This window comes from Cucurbita moschata, unplaced genomic scaffold (assembly GCF_002738365.1).
Source record: "Cucurbita moschata cultivar Rifu unplaced genomic scaffold, Cmos_1.0 Cmo_Scf00013, whole genome shotgun sequence".
Lineage (NCBI taxonomy): Eukaryota > Viridiplantae > Streptophyta > Magnoliopsida > Cucurbitales > Cucurbitaceae > Cucurbita > Cucurbita moschata.
Window position 1 is genome coordinate 3,007,499 of NW_019268529.1, and position 11,156 is coordinate 3,018,654.

At 34.0% G+C, this 11,156-nt stretch overlaps 4 protein-coding genes across 6 annotated transcripts in view; 1 reads left to right on the plus strand and 3 right to left on the minus strand.

The window, feature by feature from the left end:
- The window catches only part of LOC111451772 (GPCR-type G protein 1-like), a 19,147-nt gene extending 15,403 nt beyond the window's left edge, over positions 1-3,744 (minus strand). For 2 of the 3 annotated variants that reach the window (XM_023092315.1, XM_023092313.1), the window contains exons 1-2: positions 3,198-3,739; positions 1,282-1,382 (exon numbers count right to left, since the gene is read on the minus strand). In XM_023092315.1, coding sequence (XP_022948083.1) covers positions 1,282-1,382; positions 3,198-3,451 — 355 coding nt within the window. In that variant the 5' untranslated portion in view covers positions 3,452-3,739. Of the gene's footprint in view, positions 1-1,281; positions 1,383-3,197 lie in introns of all 3 variants that reach the window. The other variant, XM_023092314.1, reaches the window with a different exon arrangement.
- Positions 3,745-5,032: 1,288 nt separating this feature from the next.
- On the minus strand, positions 5,033-6,254 carry LOC111451728 (probable carboxylesterase 12). The gene has a single exon (XM_023092259.1). The coding sequence runs from the start codon at positions 6,176-6,178 to the stop codon at positions 5,210-5,212; it is 969 nt and encodes a 322-aa protein (XP_022948027.1). The 5' UTR covers positions 6,179-6,254; the 3' UTR covers positions 5,033-5,209.
- A 798-nt stretch (positions 6,255-7,052) lies between these two features.
- On the minus strand, positions 7,053-8,431 carry LOC111451823 (probable carboxylesterase 2). Its single transcript, XM_023092396.1, has 2 exons — positions 7,454-8,431; positions 7,053-7,220 (listed from the first exon to the last, which is right to left on the minus strand). Exons 1-2 carry the CDS (start codon positions 8,365-8,367, stop codon positions 7,178-7,180), a joined length of 957 nt encoding a protein of 318 aa, XP_022948164.1. The 5' UTR covers positions 8,368-8,431; the 3' UTR covers positions 7,053-7,177.
- A 2,134-nt stretch (positions 8,432-10,565) lies between these two features.
- LOC111451298 (polyadenylate-binding protein RBP47-like) overlaps positions 10,566-11,156 on the plus strand; it is a 15,182-nt gene continuing 14,591 nt past the window's right edge. Inside the window, exon 1 of the mRNA XM_023091671.1 lies at positions 10,566-11,097. Within this exon, the coding sequence (XP_022947439.1) occupies positions 10,720-11,097 (378 nt within the window). The 5' untranslated portion in view covers positions 10,566-10,719. The remainder of the gene's footprint in view (positions 11,098-11,156) is intronic.

Genomic DNA, 11,156 nt, shown 5'->3' on the forward strand with positions numbered 1-11,156 from the left:
TTTTTTTTTTTTTTTTTTTTTTTTTTTTGGAAAAAAAGGTTAGTTATACGAAATACATTAAGACAATCTCAATCTAAGCACAGCCAACTGATGTATATTATTGAAATTAAAGGTGATTTCGGCTTGAAGTAATTTTGTGTAATATACCAAGGCCTATACACAATGCAACGATAATCTCACCCAAAACCAGTGATCTTAGTTTGTCCATGAGCCTGCAATCAGCATATATGGTTGGATAAAAAGTTTTAAGGACGTCAAATTTTTGCCTCAAAGTTTTCAAAAGATAGCTTAATTTGGTGTTAGCCTGCACAAAAAAAATGAACTTGAAGGCGCCATACAGTCTAACTACCTCACGAAACAACAAATTTGCTAGATTAATAGTCACATCTTCCCTCAAGGACTAAAGTGATCTTGTTGAGACAAATCAACTGTTTATTATGAAAGAAAATTCCCATCACGGTATGTACGAAGGCAACCACAGTTAAAGTCCTACAATGATCCTCCAAACTATTTTTACAGGGAATGACTATGGTGCAAAAATTCCATATTTAATTGATTGTCCCTTCGAAATCTGATGCAGGACATCTTCAAATAAAATTAATAACAATTTTGAGAACTTCAGGCCAATAAAAGCAGTTAAATATCGTTTAAGGAGTCTTTCTGAAATGGCCAATTAGTTGATGAATTTCTTTCATGCTTGGTGAGATTTTTACCACCTCAATCTGAAATGAACTAAAAATCCATTTATGGCCTAGTCTAGTGTTTGACTGTGTTGATTATCTCTTGAAATTTGTGGGGAGCAGTCTTTAAACTTCTAAATATGGTTGTGGTCTTAGAACTTTGGAATTGGAGATGTATGTGTATCTTTAATTTTGAGGAAGGTTAAGCGAACGGTTATTTTTTGGTTGAATGGATTAAGAGTAGAATTTGAACTTCAAAATTTTGGCGAGTGGTGTTCTAAAGAAAATTGTAATTTCACTAGTGATTGAAATACAACGTTTTTTTTTTTTTTTTTTAATGGAAACTTCAACTTCAACCTTTAATCCATTCAAACATGCTATTGGTATTTCTCATTCGGTTGAAATATGAAGTAGAGTTCGAATTTAAATAACAGAAGATAACTTTTACCTCATATGTGCAACTTTTTATTACAGGAGACAATTTCATTGAACATTCAAATAATTTATTATATACAAAAAATATAAAAGGATAAAATAAATTTAAAGAAAGTAAAAGTAATGACACCCGTTTATTAGATAGACTAGCAAGGAAGAAACATACCACTATTGCAAAGCATCAAGTAACAATGATAATAAGGCAACATGAAAACCAGTAAGAGTATCAAACAGAACAAATCCACCTTCCAGTTTATCCATCTTGCCCTGCAGCAATTAAAATAAACCAAGATTAATGACACTCAATTGTGATAATCGGCCACAATTCAACCATGAAAAACAAGTGTAAACATACTTTTGTTGTCCATAATATCAACCGTCAAGTGAAGACATATAGATGGAAGTTTGGGATATTGCATAATTCTTAATAGAGCATTACTCACGAATGGAGCAAAAGGTCTTTTTATGGTGCTTTTAAAGATAGAAGAATTGTAGTTTGATTGTTGGGATGTGGACCATTCTTGAAAGTATGTTATAGGTAGACACTTAACTGTAATCAACCTTAGATCTCTTCAAAAAGAGTCCATACAGAATTCCATTAGTATGAGTAGATTTTCTCATAGAGACACGTGGTGTCAACTCTTCATGGCCTTCGGAAACTATGTTTGAAAGGAATTTCCTAAACAAGGAAACATGTCTCCTCATCTTTAGAGATGCAGAAATTAGAACATATCTTGTTTTAAAGAAGTGGCACCTCTCTACTCGCTTACTTCTTCCTATTTTTAGATGACTAATAATGAGGTAACTTCTTCTAAGACTTTTTAAGCCTTGCAAAAATAAAGAATATAAGAACTATAGTTCTAAATTATCCAAATTAAGCATACTAAAACAACCTGCCATCCTAACTAAATTCCAGGCTACTTCGCTTTTATTCATCCCTCTGTGAAAATGAACTCGCTCTCAAGTTCAAATTGAAGAAGACAAGAAGAATGAGCATCTTGTAACAAGTGAACTAAGGATTGGAGGAATCTTCAAGAGCCAAAAAGAGAAGTGAAATACTCCAACCATAAAGCTATTCTCAATCAAATTATAATCCAAGAAAGAAAGAAAAAAATTCAAGCAATTCACATGTCAACATGTCCTTCAAAATATGAAACCTTCAAAGCTATGTCTATCATACCAATCAAGCATCAATCAAAATTTGCAGTTTTACCATAATAGATGCAAGAATTGTTTGCTCAATTGGTAGCTTTAATTATGATCATAGCAAGGCAATCCACAAGAATCTCTCAAGTATTACTCCCACTATTTTAGCAATCCTATCTTTTAAAACATCATAAGAAACATTTTTCAGTTTCCTGAAAGTGGCTACTAAATTCTTACAACCAGTGAGAACTGTAGGCTAGTTTTTAGGTAAAGTGCGAATTAAAGGTAGGTTCAATTGGGTTGGAGAATAACTTTTCTTTGTTTGGTTCCGGTTCATGCCCACTCGTAATGAACCCCCGCCAGCCCCGATGTTGAGTCGTGACTCTTCCTGTAGAAACCTCCTTCAACTGATTCAAGTGATTCAGTCAGTAGGAAAGTCCGATGGAAAAGAAATAAAGAATTGTCTCCTTCAGATTTCTTATTGATCAGAAAAATAGGCTATGGAATAACCTTGGCTACTGCACGGTGGAGTTCAAATTGACTCTAAGAAAATCTGGCCCATTTTTCTTCCTATGGTTGATACTCCATTGTCCTCAGGATAAGGAGAGAAGAGTTAAGAGTCTTCCAACAATACTATCATCTCGTGGTACTCCTCCATGGATTCCTTGGTTCATCTTCAGGGCAGCCGATTGATCCATGTACAATCTAAAGCTTGTAATAACCATTTTCTCTGAATCCCAAATTATCCAGTACTAAAAACTGACCTCAAAATTACTTCTCCAAGTAAACAACACGCCAAACCAAGGTACATAATGCAATACCAAAAACAAGAAAATGATCCAAATTGCCCATAATTTAAGACACACGGCCCACACAACAATGTCTAGTGAGTTCGTTAGTGAGTAAAGCTGCAGAAATCGAACACAAAGAACTCACTCTTTAGACAGAAGAGGAATGATCTCGAAGAGAACGAGCTGAAGAAGATTGCAGGAGAGCGCGAAGACAACGCTGAATATGATCTGTACGAGGACTTGCTTTTCTTCGTACTCCTTGTAGAGTCTTTGATTCAAGAACCATAACCCCGCCCATCCGAGAAGGCACAGCGAACCCACCGCCACCACTCCCTCGCAGATCGACCACCCCCACCCCATAGCTTCGTCGCTCAGGTAATACCACTCCTCCGTCGACATCTAAAGCCGTAATCTCTTCACTTTTTCTAATCGTTCCTGTACACAGCATCAAATCAACAATGAGATTTCACGATTTGCCTCGTCTCTCTCGTTCTGTAGTCGATTTCACGATTTGCCTCGTCTCTCTCGTTCTGTAGTCGATTTCACGATTTGCCTCGTCTCTCTCGTTCTGTAGTCGATTTCACGTCTCCATGGCTTCATCTTTATCTAAACAAACATCGTACTCGTCTCAACTATTTTAAGCTTCCACCGAAATCATAGTTCTTTTTCCTCATTTTCTTTACTAATAAAAATATCCTTAAAACCGTTTTTTTCAAAAATATCTCAACAAAAGTTTTAATAATATATTAACTTTAAAATTAATTTTGAACATAAACATATATTTTCACTTTTTTCTTTTATTTCACTTTAGTCATTAATACTATTCCTAAAAAAAAAAATTAGTATTTTTTTAAGTTAAATTTAAGAGTATTAATTAAATTTTTTATTGCTTACTGACATTTTTTAAATACTTTTAAAATTTTGAGATTTTTTTTAAATAAAGTAATAATAATTTCAATGTTTTTTTTTTAAATTAAGAGTTTTTTAAGGTATTATTAAAAAATTTATAAATTAACGGCTATTTTTAGATAAAGTATAAAATGTAAAGTTATTTTTATTAATTTAGTTTTTTTTAGTTAAATTACAAAACTTTTATTTTAAAAATTTTCAACAAAATTATGAATTATTCGTATCTTTTTTTTAAGTTATTTATAATGTATTTTTTTAAAGTTAAATTTAAGAGTATTGATTAAATGTTTTTAAAGCCTACCAACATATTTTAAATAATTTTAAAATTTAGAGATTATTTTTTAAATAAAGTAATAATAATTTCAATAAAAAAAAAAACTAACTAATTAAATATGAGTGTTTTTTTTTTTAATTTCAGAGTTTGGAAGGTATTATTAAAAATTTTAAAAATTAATGGATATTTTTTTTAGATAAAGTATAAAATTTAAAGTAATTTTTTATTAATTTAGCTTTTTATTTTTTATTAATATATATATATATATATATATATATATTTTTTTTTTTTAATTACAAAACTTTCAAGATAATATTTAGTCTATGGTTTTTTGTTTTTAAATGGATCGTATTCTTAAAATTAAATTTTAAAATTTTATTCAAACATAATTTTCAATATTATACTTAATCATCATAACTTTTTAAAATTTTAAATTTGAAATTACCCTAAAAAGTGGTAAAAAAAAGTAATAGTCATTGGTAAATCAATTTTCAAACCAATTTTCTATTTTCTATTTTTTCGTCTTTTTTAAATGGCTACCTACTCATTATGGTACACTCGAAATCAATTAGTATAGAAGAGATGAGATATGCTTCAAAAGTTCGGTAGGTTGGAGTGCAAGCAAGTCTCAACACGAGTGAAGTCAAATGTCAAGATTCATGCACATGAAGCGTTGAACGATGAAATGATATACCGACATCTAATAAGTAGTCTTATATATTTAACTCTAACTTGACCCGACATTATATACCACGAATGGAACCTAGAGTCAATGGATCTGAAAGAGGCAACAGAAATAACAATGAACAAGCAAGCAATCACATCACTATTATTATAATCTTTCCCAATTCATTGGAAGATTACCACAGAAAACTCAAAACCGAATTAAAAACGGCATAAGATTCCTCCCGCCGGCCATCGACGACGACAATGAAGAACGAAGAAGGCAGGGGAGAGTACATTTCTTTGTTCATTCAACAACCGCACTTGCCGCTGATGAACGCCGCGAGCTGTCCGACGAGGTCTGCCGCCGAGTCGCAGCTTGGATTGAACAAATGGAACACGTGCCCTTCGCCGTCGGTTTCCACCACATCCACGGTTCCGCCCCATCCTGATTTCCTCAAACATTCCGCGTAATGCCGTCCCCTCTCCTTCAGGTTATCCTTCTCCGCTACATAAATCGCCACTTTCTCCGCCGCAAGCCGCCCCAAATCCGGTTCGTGCTCCGGATTCACAATCGGATCATCTAAATCCTTAATATCCTTCGAAACCCAATACCACAGATTCTCCACCACATATATGCTCTTCGGATCCCACTCCTTTTCTTCTCCGATCAATTTTCCCCCCCAAAAATGAGGGTGAATCAACTGCAATCCCTTGATCTTCACTCCGGCCAGCCCCTCCGTCGCCATCCGCAGCGCCATCCGGTGGGCGATGTTCCCTCCAGCGCTATCTCCAGCCAGATAAACCTGGTTCAGATCTGCAATTTCATTCAACCACTCATCTGGCCCGGTTCCATTCGAGTGAGCCGCGATCCATTTCAGAGCACTCCATGAATCTTCAAAAGGAATCGGTAGCTGGTGCTCCGGTGCGCGTCGATAGTTGACGGAGACAGCGACGATGTTGGCTTGAGCCACCCAAGGGTTGAGGTGCTGGTGGTAAAAAGGAGAAAACGCCGTTTCGATGCAGAACCCACCGCCATGGAAGTAAACAAGAAGAGGGAGCTTCTGATCTCCTTTTCCAGCGCCGGCAGCAGATTTAGGCCTGTAAATCCGGACAGCGACGGAATCTTCCTGCGAGATAACGACATCTTTGGACTCCACGCCGGTTTTCGGATCAAGACCGGGAGGATCGATGTCGTTGCCGATAAGCCTGTCGATCCGACGGTCTTTGTAAATGATGAACCAGGGTGCAGCGTTCAAGGCAATTTCATCGGAAGCCATGGCAGAACGAGCAAAGAAATGAAGAAAAACCAGGCAAACGAAAATGACGACCCCTTCCACTTTCTGCCAACAGACGCTTAAACAAACAATTCAGGTACAGTCTCAAAATTACACTAATACCCTTTTTAATTTACAATTAAACCTATAAATAAAACATTGCTGCCATCTTTATTTGATTGTATTTAATTTTTTTTACTATTTTAAATTTCTTAATTAATTTATTTATTTTACCATTTTCTCCACTATTACCGTTGGGGATACGAAGCAACAAATTATTGATTATAAGATTTGCATATTTAAAAAATAAAATAAAATAATTGAGAAGAGGGGGTGAATTCGTAAATTCACATTAAACCTATAAATAAAATATTGCTGCCATTTTTATTTGATTGTATTTAATTTTTTTACTATTTTAACATTCTTAATTAATTAATTTATTTTATCATTTTCTCCACTATTACCGTTGGGATATACGAATCAACAAATTATTGATTATAAGATTTGCATATTTAAAAAATACAATAAATGTCATTCAGGCAAAATAATAATAATAATAATAATAATAATAATTGAGAAGAGAGGGCGAATTCGTAAATTCCTACAAAAGATTTTAACTTTTTTTTAATGCTGTTACCAAATAAAGTAGGAAAAAATTAATTAATGGGTTAATTAATTGGATCTATTATAAAAGGAATGATACCAGTTGGTACTGGATTCAGAGAATTAGTGCACGACTTTGATACCATGTTCGTTTTGAGCTTCTCGAAAAGCCTCATACCAACAGAGAGAGTATTATTTGATTATAAACTCATGATCATTCCCTAAATTGGCCGAGATGAGACTTTCATCATCCAACAATATCAATTCTCACCTCAATTATAAACGGCAATTATATATATAATATGATAATATCTTAGAATACAAGAAAATAAATATCCAAATAAAACTAGCCTGCTTCAACATTAATCAATGCCTTGATTAAAGATTCAAGTAGCCTCTTTAGAGATTCGAGGGTCGGGTCCCCATCTCAGCCTCGTTTGAACTAAAACAACCAGAAAAACAAAAAGGGTACAATAATGTTAATAATAAATAGTACCTTTAATTATAATTTAATCTAATTTAATTTAATAAAATAAACAAATGAAATTTAAGGATATGAATCAAATTAAATCCTTTTCGAAGTCTTTTAAATTAGAAAGAAAAAGAAAAAATATATATAAAAAATAAAATTTATTCAACGTAATTTCTTATAAATATAAGTTCCACGTGGCTTACTCTGATTGGATAAAGGAAGCCACTGTTTTAACCAATGCAACAGCCTTCCCACAGTCAGGATTAAACAAATGAAACACGTGGTCCTCGCCTTCATTTTCCACCATCTCCACCGACCCCTTCCATCCACTCTCCCTCAGCGCCGCGTGAAATCCACGCGCCCTATCATTCAGGAAATCATGTTCCGCCGCTATTATCAGGACCCGGTTGCACCGAAACCTCCCTAGTCCCGGGTTCGCCCACGGGTTCATTCTCGGATCCTCCAGACCCGTCGACGTCGGAAAGATGTACTCTATTAACTTATCGGGCTTATCTATCATGAAAAATGGATGCACCAAGCCCAGCCCAATTATCTTGAGTCCTTCCGGCCCATTATCATTTTCGCTGGCCCGGCCCACGACGTTGTACGAAATATTAGCCCCAGCGCTGTCACCGACGATAAAAACGCGGTCGAAATCCGCGTGTTCGTTCAGCCACATCTCGGCGCCGTCGCGATTGGAATGCGACGCCACCCACTCCACCGCCTTCCAGGCGTCATCGTACGCCGCCGGAAGCGGATTCTCCGGTGCAAGACGGTATTCGACCGAGACAGCGACGGCGTTGGCTTCGGCAGCAAGGGAGATCAAGTGGCTGTGGTAGATCGAAGACGCGACGGAGCCGATGGCGAAAGCGCCGCCGTGGATGTAAATTAGGAGCGGAAGCTTCTTCGCAGAGGTTGAAACTTTGGGGAGGTAGATCCGGACGGAGAGTTTGGTGTGTGGATCGATGAGGACGTCTTTGGATTGGACACCGGTTCGTGAATCGGTGGACGGCGGAACAGTGTCGGCGGGAACGAGCCTCTCTACGCGGCCGCTCTTGAAGACGCGGAAGACTGATAAGAATTGGAAAACCACTTCTTCTCCGGCGGTGGAATCCATTCTTTTGGCGATGAAAGAAAGGAACGGTGGAAATAGGATTTGGTAAGGGAAAGTATGAACTTATAAATATTTTTCCATTTTATTTTAAGATGAAATTAATTAACAAAAATTAAAATTTAAAAATGGATTAAAAATACACAAATTCTAAATTAAGTGAGACAAAATAATATTTTAGCCAATGATAATAATACTTTTTTGTAATATATATTGAAAAAAAGGGAAAAAGCATTTTAACCTGTCTGAATTTCTATCCACAATTTATTTCTTACCAACCCTTACCTTTATTTTGATTTAGACGTTTTTTTTTACGAGAATTCAATTAGAAAAAAATTATTATTCTTTTGAAAAACAATTAAAATTATTAAAATATATCAGTAGAAATGAAAAAGTGGAAATTTACTGGTCTAAATAATTTTTTTTTACCAAATATGTAAATCAATTATTAATACATAGTTTAATTTTTAATTTTTTATTGAAATAATTCTACTGCAAGTCTTCACCTAAATACACTAGGCATACCAACCTCAACCAAACACTTCATTATATCAATACATACATAATTAAAATACAAATAAATTATAAATATCCTTAAAAAAAATATAATAATTTTAGAAAAATATATATTAAAATATCAAATAATTATTGGGAGAGAAGCTATTGATGCAATCAAGGAGCCCGTGTTTGATTTTAATGCAAATCTTGATGCTATAAGTGAGTTTGAAAAATTAATTGTGGTGAATTTTGAGAATATACTCAATGACATTGTAATTAATAATATTGTTAGATAAATTAAATGATGAAAAATTAGAATATTTCGAAGGGTATTATTACAAGTTTAATTTAGCATACTTTTTTATATTTAAAATAAAAATTTAAAAGGCAAATAATTAAGTTAGAGATAAATAAATAGAACGATTTACTAAATATTTTTTTTAAAATTTGATAGATTAAAAGTACAAAAATACCCCTGACTGGTCAACTTTCCAATCTGGGCAGACCAATATCTGTCTTACCATTTTTATTAAATTTTGCTTAAATTATCATGGATAATAATAAATTTATTATTTATAATAATTATTATTTTTGTGATACATTTTTTTTATTGAGAAATAAGTTTTTTTTTTCTTAATTATTAATTTTGTAATAGTTTATATACAAAATTTTGAATCCGATAATTAAGTTAACTTTATAGCTTTATTTACTCACATGTATATTATGAAAATTTACATTAAGTCATTTCGTAAATAATTTTCTAAATAAGTTATTGTGATTGAACTATCGAAAACAAAAATATTAATAATTTTTCAATTCTTTTAAATATTTCATAACTATGTTTAGTTGATTCGAGACTATTAATTAATTAAAAACTTAAATAAGAATTTCCACTAAGAAGAAGATAAAAAGAAATTAACCAGGGTAAAAGTAAAAACTTTAAAATAACCGTTGAAAAAATGATTTGGTAAATTTAGGAAGATAATGATAAATAACGCGAAACCCAACCTTACTGGGCCCTCTATTCTGGGTCCCACGTTTGACCACATCAACGCGATGCTACGACGTCGCTTCCACGGAACGGCCACGCCTCTATTTTATTTTATTTTTCATTTTTTCCGTCACAAATTATAAATTAAATATTAACAGTTTCTAATTTTCAGGGTGATTTTTACCCTTAATTCAATTTCCACACATTCTCCAACTAATTTAAATATATAAATAAAATACTTTTTTTTTATTTAATTTTCGTCACTTTTAAAAATTAATTTAAGATTTTTTTTATCAAACTTAATAAAAATTATAATTTTTGTTGTGCATAATTTTAATTTTTTATTTTCCTAACTAAACAACGAAATAATTTACGTAAAAGTTTGATTAATTTAAAAATAAAATATATTCTTTAAAGTTTTAAAATAATTAAGTTCAAAATTAAATGACAAATCCAAACCATTTGTTTTTTTTTTCTAAAATTTTAATAGAGTAAAAATTTTAAATACTAATTTCTTAAATTATAATATGAATTAATCTAAATATATATATATATATAAATTCCAATTAAATAAATGAATGGTAATTTGTGGAATATAAATTAATTACGTTCGTTGTCCAACCACCGGATCCAACCCCGTCACCACCGCCGCCCCGCTCCCTCATAATAGTATTTTATTGGAACCTACCATCCAGTATAAAAGCTATTTCACATTCACCATCTCCTCCTCTTTCTCTCTCTCTCCAACCTGGTCTTACTCCTTTCACATATCCAGCCAGGGCCGTCGTTTCTCACACATCTTGCCGGAGGGAGAGAATAAACGAAGAAGGCGACGGAGACGGAGACGGAGAGAGTTTGATTTGAATATCATGGCCCAGCCTTCCAACGCTGCTGATCTCAATCCTCAAACCCCTCACCCTCACCATCAATGGTATCAACAACAACGACAGTATCAGCAGCAATGGATGGCGGTGCAGTACCCTGCCGCCGCCATGGCCATGATGCAACAACAGCAGATGATGATGTATCCTCCTCAGCATTACGTGGCGTATTCTCACCATCCTTATCAACAGCAGCAACAGCCACAGCAGCAGCCACCGCCGTCGCAGCAGCAACAGCAGCAACCTCAGTCGCAGCGACCTCGCAGGCAGGGGTCAACGGACGACGTTAAGACGCTTTGGATTGGTGACCTTCAGGCCTGGATGGACGAGACCTATCTCCATAACTGTTTCGCTCACACCGGCGAGGTCTAACTTGCTTATCGTATCGAGTTTTTTTTTTTTTTTTTTTTTTTTTTTTTTTTTTT